At 42.2% G+C, this 21857-nt stretch overlaps 2 protein-coding genes across 2 annotated transcripts in view; both read left to right on the top strand.

Moving 5' to 3' along the window:
- Positions 1-19282, top strand: part of LOC132894783 (V-set and immunoglobulin domain-containing protein 10-like 2) — a 31119-nt gene extending 11837 nt beyond the window's left edge. The window contains exons 3-9 of the mRNA XM_060934900.1: positions 8395-8745; positions 9803-10078; positions 10339-10614; positions 12716-12973; positions 18051-18311; positions 18393-18686; positions 18960-19282. Coding sequence (XP_060790883.1) covers positions 8395-8745; positions 9803-10078; positions 10339-10614; positions 12716-12973; positions 18051-18311; positions 18393-18686; positions 18960-19282 — 2039 coding nt within the window. The remainder of the gene's footprint in view (positions 1-8394; positions 8746-9802; positions 10079-10338; positions 10615-12715; positions 12974-18050; positions 18312-18392; positions 18687-18959) is intronic.
- Positions 19283-19383: 101 nt separating this feature from the next.
- On the top strand, positions 19384-21289 carry LOC132894782 (V-set and immunoglobulin domain-containing protein 10-like 2). Its single transcript, XM_060934899.1, has 4 exons — positions 19384-19636; positions 19764-20039; positions 20214-20477; positions 21015-21289. Exons 1-4 carry the CDS (start codon positions 19384-19386, stop codon positions 21287-21289), a joined length of 1068 nt encoding a protein of 355 aa, XP_060790882.1.
- Positions 21290-21857: the final 568 nt, after the last annotated feature.

Genomic DNA, 21857 nt, shown 5'->3' with positions numbered 1-21857 from the left:
AGAGTAGGCAGGTATCAGAGTGCATGCGTGGGGTGGGCGGGGCGCCGAGAAACCTCGGGACCCTGACCCGGAGGGGAACCCTGACCCATCAACCCTCCCAATGGCACCAACCAACGCCAGTCCCACCTGACAGCCAGACAGGATGGGGCCGACCACGCCATCCCAGAAGCCCAGGTATAACAAGAGTAGATGAAGTGGGGGAGGGAAGATGGTAGCAGAGGGAGGGAGGGAGTGGTGGGAAAAATTAATAAATGAAGTATATAAACAGAGATAAGAGATTCCAGCCTCCATCCTCCCTTCCCTAATATGTATGGCTAAGTATTAACGATTATGGAAGGATATTTGAGTGTGGCGCTGACAGTCTAATTTAATGGGGGGAAGCTCAAATTTGTTATTTTTGGCCAATTTAATTTTAGATCAATTGAATCACATGCCAATCACATGGTAATGTTTCTGTCATGGCAATAGCAAATACATTGTCAGAAATAGGGGTACAGTAGGAGTCAATTTCTGTCCCCCAAAGTGCAGTCTACACTAATGTACCCCCTAGGGCTCATTATTGGACCTAAAGATAACTATACATATCTTTTTAGGACCAAAAAGGTACACATATGTTCCCAAGCAGTATACAGGGTGTTTCAAAAAATTTGATATCATTTCACAATCTACAACCCCGATTCCAAAAAAGTTGGGAGAAAGTACAAATTGTAAATAAAAACAGAATGCAATGATGTGGAAGTTTCAAAATTCCATATTTTATTCAGAATAGAACATAGATGACATATCAAATGTTTAAACTGAGAAAATGTATCATTTAAAGAGAAAAATTAGGTGATTTTAAATTTCATGACAACACATCTCAAAAAAGTTGGGACAAGGCCATGTTTACCACTGTGAGACATCCCCTTTTCTCTTTACAACAGTCTGTAAACGTCTGGGGACTGAGGAGACAAGTTGCTCAAGTTTAGGGATAGGAATGTTAACCCATTCTTGTCTAATGTAGGATTCTAGTTGCTCAACTGCCTAGGTCTTTTTTGTCGTATCTTCCGTTTTATGATGCGCCAAATGTTTTCTATGGGTGAAAGATCTGGACTGCAGGCTGGCCAGTTCAGTACCCGGACCCTTCTTCTATGCTGCCATGATGCTGTAATTGATGCAGTATGTGGTTTGGCATTGTCATATTGGAAAATGCAAAGTCTTCCCTGAAAGAGACGTCGTCTGGATGGGAGCATATGTTGCTCTAGAACCTGGATATACTTTTCAGCATTGATGGTGTCTTTCCAGATGTGTAAGCTGCCCATGCCACACGCACTAATGCAACCCCATACCATCAGAGATGCAGGCTTCTGAACTGAGTGCTGATAACAACTCGGGTCGTCCTTCTCCTCTTTAGTCCGAATGACACGGCGTCCCTGAATTCCATAAAGAACTTCAAATTTTGATTCGTCTGACCACAGAACAGTTTTCCACTTTGCCACAGTCCATTTTAAATGAGCCTTGGCCCAGAGAAGACGTCTGCGCTTCTGGATCATGTTTAGATACGGCTTCTTCTTTGAACTATAGAGTTTTAGCTGGCAACGGCGGATGGCACGGTGAATTGTGTTCACAGATAATGTTCTCTGGAAATATTCCTGAGCCCATTTTGTGATTTCCAATACAGAAGCATGCCTGTATGTGATGCAGTGCCGTCTAAAGGCCCGAAGATCACGGGCACCCAGTATGGTTTTCCGGCCTTGACCCTTACGCACAGAGATTCTTCCAGATTCTCTGAATCTTTTGATGATATTATGCACTGTAGATGATGATATGTTCAAACTCTTTGCAATTTTACACTGTCGAACTCCTTTCTGATATTGCTCCACTATTTGTCGGTGCAGAATTAGGGGGATTGGTGATCCTCTTCCCATCTTTACTTCTGAGAGCCGCTGCCACTCCAAGATGCTCTTTTTATGCCCAGTCATGTTAATGACCTATTGCCAATTGACCTAATGAGTTGCAATTTGGTCCTCCAGCTGTTCCTTTTTTGTACCTTTAACTTTTCCAGCCTCTTATTGCCCCTGTCCCAACTTTTTTGAGATGTGTTGCTGTCATGAAATTTCAAATGAGCCAGTATTTGGCATGAAATTTCAAAATGTCTCACTTTTGACATTTGATATGTTGTCTATGTTCTATTGTGAATACAATATCAGTTTTTGAGATTTGTAAATTATTGCATGCCGTTTTTATTTACAATTTGTACTTTGTCCCAACTTTTTTGGAAGCGGGGTTGCAATAACTTTGCCAATTCTTGTTCAATTGACCTCAAATTTTAACAGCATGTGTGGAAACAGGTCAAAATTTATGTTTAATGTTTTTAGTTTTTATCTTTTTAGGTGCGGGCGGCATGATGGTGTAGTGGTTAGTGCTGTCGCCTCACAGCAAGAAGGTCTGGGTTCGAGCCCAGTGGCCGGCGAAGGCCTTTCTGTGCGGAGTTTGCATGTTCTCCCCATGTCAGCGTGGGTTTCCTCCGGGTGCTCCGGTTTCCCCCACAGTCCAAAGACATGCAGGTTAGGTTAACTGGTGACTCTAAATTGACCGTAGGTGTGAATGGTTGTTTGTCTCTACTGTATGTGTCAGCCCTGTGATGACCTGGCGACTTGTCCAGGGTGTACCCCGCCTCTCGCCTGTAGTCAGCTGGGATAGGCTCCAGTTCGCCTGCGACCCTGTAGAACAGGATAAAGCGGCTAGAGATAATGAGATGAGATCTTTTTAGGTATAGAAATGCCATTCTCTGGAAAAGAAAAGGCGTTTTGTGTGTTAGACTACACTCGAACACAGTCGAGCAAGACTATGCAGTGTACATTTATGAGAGAATTCTCTAAAAATGAACCAACTGCAATGCAGATTTGGACGTGGCACAAAAAGGGTGGCACGGTGGTGTAGTGGTTAGCATTGTTGCTTCACAGCAAGAAGGTTCTGGGTTCAAGCCCAGCAGCCGGCAGGGGCCTTTCTGTGTGGGGTTTGCATGTCCTCCCTGTGTCTGCGTGGATTTGCTCCAGTTTCCCCCACAGTCCAAAGACATGCAGTTAGGTGGCCTTGGGCTGAAGTGCTCTTGAGCAAGGTACTTAAATTGAAAATTTGTGAAATCGTTCACGGACTCCACATACCTTTGAATTTCTCATTCAAATTTTGAGAAACAAAGCTTATATTGCTCAACATTAAGCCTGTTCAGTTTCATTTGCCTAGACGATATAATTTCTGGGAGATTTACATCTCAAATAATATCAAATTTTTTGAAACACCCTGTATAAAGGATACAAATAACTACCTTAGAGGGTACTGCCCAGTGACAAGCCATTGTACCCCTAAAGGGACGATAATGTACTTTATTTTCTGAGAGTGTATGGACAATGCTTTACATCAAGCTTCCATTATATAACAATATTTAACATATTAATTAACAATAATGCCAGTTAAGGAATGTTTAATATAATGTGTCACCCAATTATGAGTAATGTATAGAAATAGATAAATGCCCCTTAGCCACAGAGGAATCAGGCTGAATATGTGTAACATTCATTAAAAGGCTTAACTCGGTATATGTTTTCTAGTGTCACAAATTATACAGAACAAAGCAAGACTTTTATCATGTTCTGCCCTCATGAAACAGCTTCCCACACATACAGTCAGTGTACACATATACAATGTTTTCCATTAAAGGAGTTCAGTTAAAATACATAAAAAAGAATACATTTTATTTGAAATGATCTAAGCTTGTTGAGAAATAAAGGTTCCTTGTTATCGGCGTGATCCCATCAACGGTACATACTTTGTATATTTATTCCGTATCCTTTACCTTAAAAAGGTGTATGTGGTGTAAAAGGAAAAGTAGAATTTAGTACACTACAGAGTTTGTGTTGAGCCAGTGTGTGCTTGTTGTATATGAAGGAATGTTAGCATGACTATCCACGCCTCTGTCTTCAATAATGGATAAGGCATCCTCATGTCATCCTAAACCCTGGCTGTATTCCTGTAGCCAGAAATGAGGATCAGTAAATAATTTACACTATATCAGCTCATGAAGTCTAAATTGGCTCATACTCAGCTTCACCCAGCTTGTCTAGACTGACGGATGCACAGTTTGGACATCATTTTGGTTTCCAAGTTCGATTTCCGGCACTGAAGGCACAAGCGTCATGTCACCATGATACAGGGACTGTCTCATTTCTCTCTACCTATTTTTATACTTCCTCTCCTGCAAGGTAAGAGGCCACCAAGGGGTCTGGTTTACTGAAAGTGCCAACCTTGCTCTCTTTTTTTTTTTTGCAGAGGTCACAACTGAATAAAAAATGTACAACATGCAAATAGTATAGAATAAAGAAGAAGATAAAATTCATCTGCTTACATCCAGCATCTTGCAGTGTCAGACTCAAATTTCTGTCATTTAATACCTGGAGGCAATCATTTGAGATTCAGCAGTCGTTCTTAATAATGGTAATAACCAGTGCAAATTGAAATATCCTCTGGTGAATACTGAGGTATGTACTTGATATATACATGTCGAAATGTTAATTGAGACACTTTTATGTAATGTAAAACAGAGGTGATATAAATCCTGAAGTTCTTTAGTCCAGTAAAGGGGCAATTATTCAAAGTAAATTATCTTCAAATTATTAACTCAAGTCAAAGTAGAAAAGTGTCAATGATTTAATGTACTGAAAGTATGAAACTAAAAGTACAAGAACGATTCACAGAAGAAAAAGACACCTGTCTTACATCATACACTGATTTTAGGCACTAATGGTAAATTAGTGCCCCTTTAAACAAGGAATGAAGGAATGCAGAAAAATATTCACCAAGTCTAGCACACAACTTTATGCCTGATCTCTTAAACATTAGCTCACATCATAATAGCTCTGATGATACACTACCTGAATACTAATAGCTAGCTGTCATGATACAAACTATCTTGATAAATACAAAGTCTACATAGTAGCAGATAGATTACAGATTGTAGAGTCTTCTTCTTCTTCTTCGTTAGATCTCAAGTTTAGAGTTGTTAGAAATTTATCCCTGAGGCTGTCTGATACTATCAGCTTATGACTAAAAATGTATGATTACAAAGAAATGTAGTGATGTTTGAAAATGTAGTGAGTAGTCCATTGTATGTTGACAAATGTACTAGTATGGATTTAAGACATAAGATTAAAGTAAGTATACTTTGTTACTTCCCACTTCTGATATATTGTATACTGTAAAGGTGATGATACACGGGGTAACTTTTTGGGCAATGTTGCAGAGCAATGTTGCTGGCAACGGGCAACTAGGTGAGACACAGGGCAACTTTTCAGGGCAACTAACAATGGGCAACAACAGTTAGCAACGGCAGTTTACAGTTAGCTAAAAAAAATCGATGTCTTAATTTTTGCTGTGACCATTTAATCAAGCTGTCTGTTGTTTTTTAGAGCTTTGGTGAGGTAAATTCCTCCATATAGAATATTAAAATAACAACTTACCGGCGTAAAAACAGATGAGGAGTCTCTCCATCTCTTCACTCCACTGACACTGAGCGGCCACCATATTTGTTTGAAATTTCTGATCCGAACCTCACCGGAGGTCACATGACTCGATACTCGCGTTCTGATTGGCTTATCTCAAAAAGTTGCCAGAGATTATCAAAACCATTCAGAAAGAAACAATGTTGCCCAATCTCAATAGAAAAGAGTCAAAGCGCAATTGCCCAGCAACATTGCTCGGCAACATTGCCCAAAAAGTTGCCCCGTGTATCATCACCATAAGCCAATAACATCCAGAATTTGGCTCCAAGACAGATGCCAAACGTCAACGTATGATGTGATGTGTGGCTCGCCAGCCAACATGCTGCAATTCTTCCTTTCACCCAGCGATGGCAGTAGACTGTGCTAAGACACAGCTAAAGTGCCTTAAAAAAAAAGGCACAAAAGTTACCAGTGAGAAGTGCTGAATTCAAAAGAGCTGGAAACAAGGATACTTTTTCATCATGAGCCATAGCAAATGCGTATGCCTCGTATGTCAGGAGACTGTTGTGGTAATTAAAGGATCTATAGGTCCTAGGCAAGGGTCAGAGGTGGAACGTAGAATATCAACTTTATTTTCTAAAAGAACAACCCAAAAAGCGAATTCAATCTTCCTGGTGTCTAATTTCCACCCTAAAATTGATTAAACGCTTAAAATATACTGGTTTGCGCAAGTTCCGAAGGTTTGTTTACATCTCACTTACGCGGACTTTTACCGCCAGGGGACAATCGTCATGACGTCATTCAAGGCAAACAGACTGGGAGAAGTTCTGTGTTTACTTGCAAACCGAGCACACATGTACGGACTTTGGTCGTGAGAGGTTGTGTAAAACTTCTTCCTGAACCGGTCCCATTGTTACAGTTCACTGCACAACAATAAGGCATGTTTTTTCTTTGGAAATTCCTGAACGCACGTCTGCACTCAAGCCGAACGGCAATGCAAATAAAAGGAAGTGGACTCAACTCAAACGATTTGTTTGCCTTGAATGACGTCACGCGCCAAGTGGTCACGAAAATCGCCGAGCGGAAATTCGTCGCAATCTGCGCTAACTTATTTTAATTATTAATTATTAACAGTATTTCTTGGGACCAGAAGAAAATCACAGAGGGTTTTTTTTTAACATATAAAGTTTCAAATGTGCATAAATTGAAAACCTTTGCCTATGACCTTTAATATCATAAGACCTTTTAAAACAAACCATGCAAGAAAATACTCAGAGGATGAGATGGCAGAGGATCTAAAGCAGCTGGAAGCAACCTTTTATCAAGGAGGCGCAGAACATTACTTGAGCTAATAAGTGGCAATCCACTAAGCATGGAAAACCTTTTGTGAATTCTTGAAAAAAAAACTTAATTAAAGAGCATTTGCAACCAAGTACTAAAAGTGACAATTTAATTTATGATTATGTTAGTTTGTCCAATTACTTTTTGTCCTTCAGAAAGGGGAAGCCAAATATAAAAAGTGCTGCAATTCCGACACTGTTCACCCAATTTGGATGTGAAAGTTCCCTCTAAAGCTGAAAGTCTGCACTTTGTGCTCATATTCACTATTTATTTGCACATCTACCACTCCAGTATACTGTGGTAGATATATTTATGGGCCTGATAGTATGTGTGTTTGTGTGTGTATGTAGTCAAGTCAAGTCAAATTTATTTGTATAGTGCTTTTAACAATAGACATTGTTACAAAGCAGCTTTACAGAAATTTAAAGACTTTAAACATGAGCTAATTTTATCCCTAATCTATCCCCAATGAGCAAGCCTGTGGTGACGGTGGCAGGGAAAAACTCCCTCAGACAACATGAAGAAGAAACCTCGAGAGGAACCAGACTCAAAAGGGAACCCATCCTCATTTGGGTGATAACAGACAACATGATTATAAATAACTTGCTTCTATAACAGTGTCCTACTGTATATAGTCACAAAGTATAACTGTGAAACCAGGAAATTCATTCTAGTTTTAACATGAAGTCTGTTTTGTTGAAGTTATAAACTGTTCATTGATGGAAACCTGAGTGCAAAACTGTTCATGACAACTGTAGTTCTAGAGTTAGCAAGTTAACTGTAGTCCTCAGCCATAAAAGCATTACTATAAGTGTCCAGAGCCATCTTACAAGTGTGACGTTCAACTGTCCATATGGGGCCGTCCTCCACAGGAGCAATGTCATGAGACTCCAGCCAGACGTAGGGCATCAGGATGGATCAGGCAGGTCCAAGGAGCAGAAGAGGTCAGCATCTCGATCTCAGGATCGACATGTAACTCAGAGGGACAGACAGAGTGAGGGGGGAGGAGAGAGAGAGAGAAAACACAGGTTGTTAGGTATGCCCAATGTCACCTGATGAGTAAGAACAGTATACATTTTGTGCTGAGTGCAAGCAGGGACTCTGGCAAAACTAACTATGACAGCATAACTAAAAGGGGAGAGCCAGAAGGTAACAAAGACATGAGGTAGCCCCGGGACATAAAGCAGCAGCCGCTACAACATCAACAAACCCGAGTGAGCAAGTGAGTGGGGGACTGACAGCATCCATACATCCCAGTTTACCAAAACACACTATGCCTGAGGATCCTCCAGATCTACTCCTTTACCTAATAAAGCTATTAACAAAAGACTTGACTAAACAGATATGTTTTCAGCCGAGACTTAAACGCTGAGACTGTGTCTGAGTCCCAGACACTACTTGGAAGGCTGTTCCATAACTGTGGGGCTTTGTAAGAAAAGGCTCTGCCCCCTGATGTAGCCTTCACTATAGGAGGTACCAGCAGATAACTTGCACCTTTTGCTCTAAGTAGGCGTGGTGGGTCATAAATGTTACACCACTGCTGTAATTTTTTGTGTGTTTCCTCATAAATCCTCAGGCTTGGAGATCACAGACCCTGGGCAGGTAGTGTACAAAGAAGACAGAATCAGTGGAGTGGTGGAACATGAAGTAATCCTGAAATGTGGCCCCACCCTCCCTGATGTCTACATCTGGAGCTTCACCAAACCAGGCACCCAGATGATTCGAGCCGTGGTGTATAACTTTGGAAAGGGCCCAAAGCTGCAGCAACTGGCCCAGGACTTGGGTGACCTGAACATCAGTAACAGTGCCTCTCTGTACATAGAGAAGGTTCCTTTAGTCGCAGAAGGATTATACACTTGCCAGGCTCTATTTGACACTGCTGAAGGAGCCACGCTTTACTACTACTACATGTATCTGCGTGTTCTAGGTTAGTGATGTTCTAGTTTAACCAATAGCAGATTATCATTTTGTGTGAAATTATGAAAAAAAGATAGATAGATAGATAGATAGATAGATAGATAGATAGATAGATAGATAGATAGTATAAAGGACGGCGGCACAGTGGTGTAGTGGTTAGCGCTGTCACCTCACAGCAAGAAGGTCCGGGTTCGAGCCCCATGGCCGGCAAGGGCCTTTCTGTGCGAAGTTTGCATGTTCTCCCCGTGTCCGCGTGGGTTTCCTCCGGGTGCTCTGGTTTCCCCCACAGTCCAAAGACATGCAGGTTAGGTTAACCGGGGACTCTAAATTGACCGTAGGTGTGAATGGTTGTCTGTGTCTATGTGTCAGCCCTGTGATGACCTGGCGACTTGTCCAGGGTGTACCCTGCCTTTCGCCCGTAGTCAACTGGGATAGGCTCCGGCTTGCCTGCAACCCTGTAGAACAGGATAAAGCGGCTAGAGATAATGAGATGAGATGAGTATAAAGGACATATTTAGTGCCAATTTTTGTGAGCAAGAAGCTTACAAAATAGATAGCATGCATATCTATTAATCTTTGGGGGAAATTGCAGTAAATACTCAAAATAATTGGATTTCAAATATTGACAAGCATTCTCCTTCCTCCAATTGACCAACCAGCCCATCTTTTGAAACTACGTAAGGTGAAATCAGTTAAATTGGGTGATTTTTTTGACATGTAGTTTTCTTCACCAGGCTCTAAAAAAGCCAGTGCCATGATGATTTTAGCAATCTCAGTCCAATCAAATAATTTGCTACACAATACTGTTGTGGTAACAGAAATTACTTGAAGCAATTGGCTGTGGAAAGTCAAAGAGGTAGGATGCTCCAAATTTATCTGTCCCATTTTAGCCGATGGCCCAATTTATCAGACTTCACTCTATGTCTTAGATTTTCAGGCTGGAGAATTTTTTTTTCAAAAGTTAAATGGAAACTTAGTATATACCTCTAGTGCTATATCATTATTATATGTTTAAACACCACTTATTGTTGTTTTCTCCAATAACTTTTCCATGACTTCACCTACAGTGCCAGTCTCCAAACCATATATTTTGCAAAGTGACTCCTCAGCAGTTGAAGGTTTGTCATTTTGGATGCAGTGCAGTCTGGAAAATGGCACAGAACCCATACATTATATCTGGGAACAGGAAAACCACAGTGGAAAGGTCAGCATATTGGCTGAGAGCAACAGCAGTCTGATTAACATGACTTTGGTGACCCGTAACCACACAGGTTGGTACAGGTGCCTGGTCAGGAATGAGGTCAATGAGCAGCGCAGTGACCGGATCTGGATGAATGTCATATGTGAGTTAAAACTTTCATATCACTAAACATTTCAGATGCCTTAAAAAGACACAACCTTCACAAGGGATCTTGAGCTATCTCATTTCAGTTTCATTGTTCTTGTCATCTGATACAAAAGGTAATATGTTTTGGGAATATTAGATGTTACTAATTTGGGGGTAAAGAAGATATACAGATAAAATTTTGAATGAATTGACCACTGTTCTGCTGTTTTCAACAGAAATATTCCACATATTTTTAACCACTACTTTTGTGTTTAGTTGGACCTGATCTTCCTCAGATATATGGCACAACATATTCAGTAACATCCAAAGGATATTCAGTCCTGGAAAAAAGAAACATCTCCCTCATGTGTCAAGCCTCCTCTAACCCTCCAAGCCAGTACGTCTGGTTCTACAACAACTCAGAGATCTACTCTGGACCACAGCTCACCATCACCAACATCCTACGTATAGACACAGGCTACTATGCCTGCTTGGCCCAGAACACTTACCTTAACACCCGTTCTTCAAAAACCATCATCCTCACTGTCTACTGTGAGTTCTACTATATGCTTCCATGTCCATGAAGAAGTCATTTTCTTCCTAATGAAGCTTTTGTGTTTTGATTGTCCAGTAAGATGGAGTTGCTTCCATTCAGATATGGAACATGACTTGCCTCAACAAACAATCACAAGGGTACACTCTTAGAAAAAGGATTCAATTTAGAACCCAAAAGCTTTCTTTGGGCAGCACGGTGGTGTAGTGGTTAGCGCTGTCGCCTCACAGCAAGAAGGTCCGGGTTCAAGCCCCGTGGCAGGCGAGGGCCTTTCTGTGTGGAGTTTGCATGTTCTCCCCGTGTCCACGTGGGTTTCCTCTGGGTGCTCCGGTTTCCCCCACAGTCCAAAGACATGCAGGTTAGGTTAACTGGTGACTCTAAATTGAGCGTAGGTGTGAATGTGAGTGTGAATGGTTGTCTGTGTCTATGTGTCAGCCCTGTGATGACCTGGCGACTTGTCCAGGGTGTACCCCGCCTTTCACCCGTAGTCAGCTGGGATAGGCTCCAGCTTGCCTGCGACCCTGTAGAAGGATAAAGCGGCTAGAGATAATGAGATGAGATGAGAAAGCTTTCTTTGGTCTGTCCCTCTGGTGAAATCAGATACATATCTAAAGAACTCTTCTGAAACCATTTTTTAAAAAGATGGTAAAGTCAAGAAAGGCTAGGGTTATGCTGCAAGAATTTGAAAGAAGATAAAGACAGATCAGCTTTAACTTGTTAGTTTATGGGTAGTTTTTCAGTAACGGAATTACAGCCATCCATAACCGCTTATCCTGTGCAGGGTCGTGAGCAAGCTGGAGCCTATCCCAGCTGATTATGAGTGGGAAGTGGGGTACACCTTGGACATGTCACCAGGGCTGACATGTAGAGACAAACAACCATTCACACTCACATTCACACCTACGGTCAATTTAGAGCTACCAATTAACCTAACCTGCATGCCTTTGGACTGTGGGGGAAACCGGAGCACCCGGAGGAAACCCACGCGGACACGGGGAGAACATGCAAACTCCACACAGAAAGGCCCCCGTTGGCCACTGGGCTCAAACCCAGAACCTTCTTGCTGTGAGGCAACAGTGCTAACCACTACACCACCATGCCGCCCTAACGGAATTACATTCACAGCAAAATGTGGTAAATTTTTTTTAGCTGTAATACTCAAGATAATGGTCTCATCTCATCTCATCATCTCTAGCCGCTTTATCCTTCTACAGGGTTGCAGGCAAGCTGGAGCCTATCCCAGCTGACTACGGGCGAAAGGCGGGGTACACCCTGGACAAGTCGCCAGGTCATCACAGGGCTGACACATAGACACAGACAACCATTCACACTCACATTCACACCTACAGTCAATTTAGAGTCACCAGTTAACCTAACCTGCATGTCTTTGGACTGTGGGGGAAACCGGAGCACCCGGAGGAAACCCACGCAGACACAGGGAGAACATGCAAACTCCACACAGAAAGGCCCTCGCCGGCCACGGGGCTCGAACCCAGGACCTTCTTGCTGTGAGGCGACACCGCTAACCACTACACCACCGTGCCGCCCCCAAGATAATGGTATTTAATAAAAATTTCACACTGTATGGTGTATCTTTTGACCCTAAAAAAAGCAATGAAAAATTGGCTATGTTTAACTCTGAATGCAAAATCTTTTATGAGGAAAGAAAGGTCAGTAACGGAATTACGTCAGAAAAAAACTGAACTTTCATTTCTTAAAATTCAAACCAAGATTTCTCTGAAGTGACACTGCTATAATCGAGGTGATGATTTTTAAATATGGTTTCCATACATTTTGCCTTGGTTTCCATACTTTAGCAATATCACTGAGCTGACAAGTTAAGGCAATCTTAATAATTTCATAATTTTGTCCTCTCTGCTGAAGAATTGCCATTATAGAGGGGTGGAATGTAATGCAAATTCTATGATTATAGGTTAGTAAACTGTTTGACCTTAATTATGTTTTAGTGCATGGTATGTCTTGCAGTATAGCCTACATCTTTATAACCAAACTTGAGTCATCTGTATCTGCACAGATATATTTATATACATTTGTTGAACATGTTCCCTGCTCTGTTAAGCATTGGTCCTCTTCTCACAGATCCTCCAGATGGTGTGCCAACTTGTTCCATCTTCCCAGTGAAGAACTACACTGACTTGGCCCTCTTCTGCTCATGGAAGGGAGGTTATCCTCCAGCTACTCTCAAATGGAGTTCATATGTGAATGGTGAGAATGGACAGGGTGTCACTAATGTCACTCAGATTCAGCCAGGTCTGGAGACTGCTAACAACTCCGTATATACCTGCTATGGCTCACATGTTGCACTAAACTTCACTCAGACCTGCAGCACCAGGACATGTGAGTATGGGGTACATCGACTTGTGTTTATTTCCTTTACTTATAAAAAGAGTCTAGACTTCTGAATTGTGTGATCATAGAACCACAATAGAAAAGGGCTGCAAAAAAAATCATCCTTCCTTTGAGGTAAAAAAAAAAACATGCATCAACAATCTTCTCATTTGTAGCACCGAGGTGGTGGAACGAACTTCCCCTGGCTGTCCGAACAGCTGAGCCACTGGTGTCTTCAAATGAAGATTCAATATCTACCTCTTCACCAAGCACTTATTTCAAATGAACAGTTATTTACTTTATTTTGACACGCTCTACTAAAGTCCCCCTAACAGGGATTTGGGTCGATGGTATTCTCAGCCCCTGACCTACTAAACTAGCATGAAGATGTGTTTTTGAGATGACAAAGTACTTGCTTGCTCTGGATCAGGGTGTCTGCTAAATGCTGTACTGTAAATGTAAAGTAATTAGTGGTATCGCATTTTATAATTACTGGTGTCTTACATTTTGTAGGCGTTTTCCTACAGTTCTAAAGATATCGACGCCATTCAATGTTCACAGGTCCATTCTAATGTCAACACACATCCATCCATCATGAGTCTCATCTTTTTTGTGTTGTGGTACAGCAATAACACTCACATTTTCTTCAGGAAATGCACATATCTAGTTGTAACTTATTTTATCTACAGTTCCCGGTCCAAAAAAGTCACAGTTTGGATTTAAATAAATAAAACTTTGATTGGATAACTACTGCAATGATATGTTCGGTCACCTCACAGCAAGAAGGTTCTGGGTTCGAACCCACCGGCCAGCGAGGGCCTTTCTGTGTGGAGTTTGCATGTTCTCCCTGTGTCTGCATGGGTTTCCTCCGGGTGCTCCAGTTTCCCCCACAGTCCAAAGACATGCAGTTAGGTTAATGTGGGGCGGCCTTGGGCTGAAGTGCCCTTGAGCAAGGTACCTGACCCCTGACTGCTCCCCGGGCGCTCTAGTGTGGCTGCCCACTGCGCTGGGTGTGTGTGTGTGTGTTCACTGCTTCAGATGGGTTAAATGCAGAGGATGAATTTCACTGTGCTTGAAGTGTGCATGTGACAAATAAAGGTTTCTTCTCTTCTTCTTCTTCTTCAGCTTGCAACAATTATTTTAACCCTAACTAATGTAGTGAGTGATTTCTCATTTCTTTAACAACCATGTTGAAAAATGTATCCCATGGTCATGGAAAAGATGTTACTGTATTTCAGAAGGGTCAAATAATAATAATAATAATAATAATGATAATAATACACTGCAACCCCACTATAACGAACTGAGGCCAAGTTTACATTAGACCATATCTGTCTCGTTTTCTTCGCGGATGCACTGTCCGTTTACATTAAAACGCCTGGAAACGCCGGGAAACGGGAATCCGTCAGGGTATTCAATCCAGATCGTGTCTGGTCCGGTGCTGTGTAAACATTGAGGATACGCGGATACGCTGTGCTGAGCTCTAGCTGGCGTCGTCATTGGACAACGTCACTGTGACATCCACCTTCCTGATTCGCTGGCGTTGGTCATGTGACACGACTGCTGAAAAACGGCGCGGACTTCCGCCTTGTATCACCTTTCATTAAAGAGTATAAAAGTATGAAAATACTGCAAATACTGATGCAAATACTGCCCATTGTGTAGTTATGATTGTCTTTAGGCTTGCCATCCTTCCACTTGCAAGTGGTAAGTGACGCGCATGCCCGACATGCACTGGGATCACACACACAGCGGCTCAGTCCCAAATCACTGCTCGTGCACTCCACTCGCGCGCTCTGTGAGCTGCGCAGGGCCGGAGTGCGCACCCTCCAGAGGGCACTTGCTGTTCAGGGCGGAGTGATTTGGAGCGCAGGATGCCTGCGGAGCCGAGCGTATCCGTGTATTGGCGTTGCTGTGTGCACACAAATCGTGTATTGGCATTGCTGTGTGCACACTAATCGTTTTAAAAACGTTAATCTGATGATCCGCTGATACGGTCTAATGTAAACCCCACCTAAATTCATGTCCCCTGCCTTAAGTGACAATGAGTCAGAGTCTTAAAAATAAATAAATAAATAAACACTGAACCATGCAGTTCTCTTCCCCCAGAGACAAACAATAGGTAATCAAGTCTGCAATCAAGTTAAGAATATGTGTTAACACCATAAAACAAAGGCTTAATGAGCCTCACTTAGGTGTTAATCATGAACAATTATCGAGAACAGCAATCATCGACTTAAAAAAATCCTTTAAAAGAACTTTATTTTACGAGCTAAAAGCAATTTCACTCAAGTCTTTACCCTGTAAGCACTGTTGTTATGACTACTCATTGTCACATCCATGCACTGAGTGCACACGTGCATAACGCCATTAGGACTAATTACTGTGCATCTGTTCCGGATTAGAGCGCAATCACAGCGCACGCTTGTAATGACTCCCTAAACACACAACCTTTGTGAAGTATACACACTGTTCCTAGTGTCTCATGTTACCAAGCTTTTATTCTGTGTATCCTTTTACTGGTTTTGATTTGCTTTTGTATTTTGGACTTTACCTTTGTGATTACCTCTGATGTTCTGTTTGTGCCTCACTCGACCGTTGCCCATCCCACGACCCTGCCTTTGTCTTAGATTTTTCAACTGTTTGCCTGCCCGTGTTTAAATAAACACTCTTCCTGCAATTACATCTGTCATTCACCTCCAATGCATGACACTCGTAAATGTAAGATACGCTCCATCAAAGACTAACTTCATATCCTGGACTGTCTAAAGTGTGGTGAGAAAGCAATGAATTTTGTCTGAAGAATATGGATATGGTATCCTGAAAAATTCAATTTCAACTTTTAAAGAAAAAGAGCACCGAGACTTCTTCCATAACTGCAAGCAGCATGATGTGCTGAAAAGAAAGAGGATGCAGCAAGCAAATGACAGCGAGTGTGACTTATTTCCTTGACTTAAAAGTGACTTATTTCCTTTACTTTGTAAATCTGCAAGTGAATTAAGCGTAAATATAAATTAAACTCAGTTGAACTTGTTTGACGGAAGAGTAAGTGTTTGGTGTAACAAGTGGGTCCATTTCAGTATTATGAACTTTTCGGTATCATGAACTATTTGGACGCCCCCCCAAAGAGTTTGTTAGGATATTCTATTCGATAGAATATTATTTTATATAAGTTATTTTTTATTTAAATTATCTAATTGTAAATTTGATATTTTTGGTAACCAGATTATGTGCAATAGTTATATGCAGCAGTTATAGTGACATAAACCAGTGGAGCGAAATTTCGTTCAAATGTGCATTCTGAATGTACAGGTGAATGACAATAAAGTTATCTATCTATCTCATCTCATTATCTCTAGCCGCTTTATCCTGTTCTACAGGGTCGCAGGCAAGCTGGAGCCTATCCCAGCTGACTACGGGCAAAGGGGGTACACCCTGGACAAGTCACCAGGTCATCACAGGGCCGACACATAGACACAGACAACCATTCACACCTACGGTCAATTTAGAGTCACCAGTTAACCTAACCTGCATGTCTTTGGACTGTGGGAGAAACCGGAGCACCCAGAGGAAACCCACGCGGACACGGGGAGAACATGCAAACTCCACACAGAAAGCCCCTTGCCGGCCACGGGGCTCGAACCCGGACCTTCTTGCTGTGAGGTGACAGCGCTAACCACTACACCACCGTGCCACCCTATTATTCATCTCATCTCTCATCTCATTATCTCTAGCCGCTTTATCCTGTTCTACAGGGTCGCAGGCAAGCTGGAGCCTATCCCGGCTGACTACGGGCGAAAGGCAGGGTACACCCTGGACAAGTCGCCAGGTCATCACAGGGCTGCCCTATTATTATTATTATTATTATTATTTATATAGTGCCTTTCGGGGCAGCACGGTGGTGTAGTGGTTAGCGCTGTCGCCTCACAGCAAGAAGGTCCGGGTTCGAGCCCCTTGGCCAGCAAGGGCCTTTCTGTGTGGAGTTTGCATGTTCTCCCCGCGTCCGCGTGGGTTTCCTCCGGGTGCTCCGGTTTCCCCCACAGTCCAAAGACATGCAGGTTAGGTTAACTGGTGACTCTAAATTGACCGTAGGTGTGAATGGTTGTCTGTGTCTATGTGTCAGCCCTGTGATGGCCTGGTGACTTGTGATGACCTGGCGACTTACGCCCATAGTCAGCTGGGATAGGCTCCGGCTTGCCTGCGACCCTGTAGAACAGGATAAAGTGGCTAGAGATAATGAGATGAGATAGTGCCTTTCACAAAAAAATGAGGTGGTTTTATGGGAAGGGGGGGAGACTTCACGGAGTGGTTTGACTTGCCTGTAATTAAGACAAGATCTCCACAAAAAAATTATGCAACTCTGGATGGAAATAAATGTTGTGACATTGCATAAAATTGCTGAAACAATGCCATTGTGAATGTGTGCTGTAATCAAAGTTAAAAGTGGTCCAATAAAATCTTAGTGTACGCCTTTTTTTTTTTTTTGTCTGGGTGTAACTAGGTTGATTACCATCTATGGAGACAGAGGTTGAAAGAGCCTCCAACATACTGGTCATCAGATTACTTGGTTGACTGAAAACCTTCAAAAGAATTTCTGTGTAAAACTAGCTAAATTGTCTACTTTGCCAACAGACAAAGCCTCCAACCGACAGTACCAGTCAGATGTTTGGACTCACCTATTCATTCATAGTTTTTTCTGTAGTTTGACTGTTTTCTACATTGTAGAGCAATACTGAAGACAGTACTGCTTTTCAGTTAACGGATGTGCCTTGTCAAAAGTTAATTAGTGCAATTTCTTGCCTTCTTAATGCGTTTGAGATCAAGCAGTAAATAGTAAATAATAAAAGCACAGTAAATAGCCCTATTCCACAACTGTAGTAATCCATATTATGTCATGAACCATTCAACTAAGTAAAGAAAAACGACAGTCCATCATTACTTCAGGACATGAAGTGTCTTTAAATTAATAAAAATAAAGAAAAAACCCATTGAATTAGGTATGTCCAAACTTTTGACTGGTACTGTACAGGTCATCAAATAACATGGATTATTGAAAATTTTGAAACTAGGTTTAATGTTTTTTTAGGGCTGCCATATGGAGTACCCCAGTGTTCTGCAAATTCTGGCCGTAGCATTGAGTACCTCACATTGTCCTGTTCATGGGAGGGTGGATTCCCTCAGGTTCTGATATGGTGGGTTTCCAGTTCTGGAGAGATGCAGGGTACATCTAAGGAAGCCACCAACATCTTGATCTTGAATTCAAGTACTACATACAATGGCAAAACCTTTGCGTGTCATGCCAAACATCCATTGATTAAAGAAAGCAACCAGTGTGTCATCAAATTGGGTAAGACCTGCTCAAAATGAATATGTAATTGACATTGTGATATAAACCTGATCTGTTTTGAAATATATCTCCTTCATTTAGAGGCACCAGTATTAATGACTCAGCACAGTGTGGTTTCAGTGTATGAGGGTAGTGACGTCCAGCTCACCTGTATTCTGAGTAAAAGCTACCCACCAGCCACAGAGATCTCCTGGTATAACAACTCAAAACACAATGTTGATGAGACACCCTGGAAATATGTCCTGCACCAAAATGGTGCCTGGTATAACCTGACAGTAAGGGAGACAGACAGCAAGGTGGACAGTGGAGAGTACTGGTGTTCAGCAGCTAATGCTATTGGAGGAGCAGAGATTCCCATTTTGCTTCTAGTGATGAGTAAGTTGTTTGAAGTTGCATTGGATGGTTTAATCATGGACTGATTTGTCTAGATGTCAGTGATTGCCAATGATTTGTCTAGACTGGACTAGACATCCAGTGCTCTTGTGCTGATTGCCATAGTCATGTCTATACCATGTCTATAGTGGTGTGAACCTTGTGTAGCATGTTGAGGTTTTCTGTAATTTGTTCCTGATCTGCTCTATCAATACCTGCTTTCATTTCAACTATCAAACAAGTCAGTGACTTAGTGCTAATCTCATTCTTATTCAGGATACCCAATGCCTCCAAATGTAACAATCAGTAAGCTCATATACAGTGGGCGTCAGAGAACAGATGTTAATATGGAATGGCTAATTCAGACAGATGTTAACCTCACTGGGTTCTTCATTGAGTATCAGAGGCTCCCTGTCCCTGTAGGGAGGCGTGATATTGACCCCCTCTGGCAAAAAGTGGCAGAAAATCTGCAGCCCAGCACCCGCAGCTACCAGATCACCAATCTGGATCCAACCAGAAAATATGCATTCCGTGTAACAGCAGTCAATCATCGAACTGTTGGAAATCCTGCAGAGGTCACAAGTCCAGGTGAGAACTGATATGGCACTTAAAACCTGATGAACCATGATTGATTATCAGTTACTACATCACCAGCATTTACTATTTTACAGTGTCAGTTCCAGTTTCAAAACCATACATCATGCTGAGTGACTCATCACCTCTGGAAGGTGGATCAGTATGGATGCACTGTGGTCTGGAGAATGGCACAGAACCCATACACTATATCTGGGAACAGGAAAACCATAGTGGACAGGTCAGCATATTGGCTGAGAGCAACAGCAGTCTGATTAACATTACTTTGGTGACCCGTAACCACACCGGCTGGTTCAGGTGCCTGGCCAGTAATGATGTCAATCAGCAGCACAGTGACCAGATCTGGTTGGATGTCATATGTGAGTGAGAGCTGGCACAGGGCCTGTATTCTCCACATAACAATCCTGATCAACCAGCTATTTCAAGCAAGTCATTTCAAATATAGATGATAACGTATGCATTTTAATACTAATCTATTCCATTTAGATGGTCCCGACTTGCCTCAGATACATGCCACTGGCTACTCTGTCACTGAGATGGGATTCTCAGTCCTTGAGAAAGGCAATATCTCCCTTATGTGTGAAGCGTCCTCTAACCCCCCCAGTCAATATGTCTGGTACTACAACAACTCCCAGGTCTACACTGGACCACAGCTTACCATCACCAAGATCATCAGAATGCACTCAGGGAACTATACCTGTCTGGCCCAGAACACTAATCTGAACACTCTCTCCAATAAAACTATCACACTTACCATTTACTGTGAGTGATACGACACACCACTTATGTATTACTGTCTCTGCTTACAGTTCTTGAACTGCTAAATTGGAATGTAGTATTAGAGTTGGCCAGAAAGCAAATGCAGTATAACTCAGGGTAAACTATCTGTTTCTTCATAACCTGGTGTTGTATGTTTCCCATATTTTGTTCATTCAGATCCACCAGATGGTTTTCCATCATGTACCATGTTCCCAGCCAATAACTACTCTGATCTGGCTCTCTTTTGTTCCTGGGATGGAGGTTACCCTCCACCTATCTTGAACTGGAGTCCATATGTGAATGTGAATGGAGACAACAGGGAGGCTATTACTTATATCACTTGGATTCAGCCAGGGTCTGACACGGCCAACAATTCCGTATTCACCTGCTATGGCTCACACGTTGCACTAAACAGCACCCAAAGCTGCAGCACTAGGACATGTAAGTACAGGGTCTATGAGGTAATATACATTCAAATGTTTTGACATAAATGAGTCAAGTACAGGGCGGCACGGTGGTGTAGTGGTTAGCGCTGTCGCCTCACAGCAAGAAGGTCCTGGGTTCGAGCCCCGGGGCCGGCGAGGGCCTTTCTGTGTGGAGTTTGCATGTTGTCCACGTGGGTTTCCTCCGGGTGCTCCGGTTTCCCCCACAGTCCAAAGACATGCAGGTTAGGTTAACTGGTGACTATAAATTGACCGTAGGTGTGAATGTGAGTGTGAATGGTTGTCTGTATCTATGTGTCAGCCCTGTGATGACCTGGCGACTTGTCCAGGGTGTACCCCGCCTTTCGCCCGTAGTCAGCTGGGATAGGCTCCAGCTTGCCTGCGACCCTGTAGAAGGATAAAGCGGCTAGAGATGAGATGAGTCAAGTACAGTATTGCTTTGGCTTTTGACCTCTATAAACAAAAAACATCACATAATCTGATAAATCTTCAACAGTACACCTGTTTTTCTATACAAGTATCCTGTGGTTCTTAGGGCTGCCCTATGGAGAACCCAGGTGTTCTGCAAATTCCAGTCATAATAATGAGTACCTGATGCTTACCTGCTCCTGGGATGGTGGTTTTCCTCAGGCTCTGCTGTGGTGGGCCTCCAGTTCAGGGGACATGCAGGGCACATCCGAATTAGACACCAGCACCCTGGTCCTGCGCTCCAATGCTAACTACAGTGGCAAAACATTTGTTTGTCATGCCAAACATCCACTGAGTAATGAGAGCAAGCAATGCAGTTTAAAATTGGGTAAGACATACTGATTAAGGTGTTGATTAATTTTCTATAACAGGAGCTCTGATAGTAGTTTCAGCTGCAAGGCAAATTCCAGGTTCACAAAAATACCTTCATTCTAATACATTATCATTTCTATGTACCGTTTATGGAAGGCGTCTCGAGGGTCAGGACTTAGTAACAGTCAGTAAGTTTCTGCAATCAGAAAGTCTTCAGGACATTCAGACTTGCATTTTCTAGTTTCTCAGTAATACAAGAAGCTACATTCTTTTTGTATTTTAATATAAAGACAAGCTGGTGTAAGTCGCTCTGTATAAGAGCTTTTGCCATATGCTGTAAATGTAAATGATTCTTTTCCTACAGCAGCATGCCCTAGGTGTCTTATCCCTTATCCAGTACACAGTGTAAAGAAGAATATAATATACTGTAGTAGACTTTTTGAGCTATATTCTAAAGCCTTGAATTATTCAAGAGTCAGTATATAACCGATATCTATTTTAGATCTAAGATACAATGTCATCAGATTCACTCTGAGGTTGCTATCTTATTTTTTTTTTTTCAGTTTGGTATTATGCAGCTAGAGATATTCCATATGCT

The sequence above is a fragment of the Neoarius graeffei genome, chromosome 12, assembly GCF_027579695.1.
Source record: "Neoarius graeffei isolate fNeoGra1 chromosome 12, fNeoGra1.pri, whole genome shotgun sequence".
NCBI classification, from domain to species: Eukaryota; Metazoa; Chordata; class Actinopteri; order Siluriformes; family Ariidae; genus Neoarius; species Neoarius graeffei.
The sequence above is the reverse complement of the archived record's forward strand: the minus strand, read 5'-3'. Positions and strand labels throughout refer to the sequence as shown.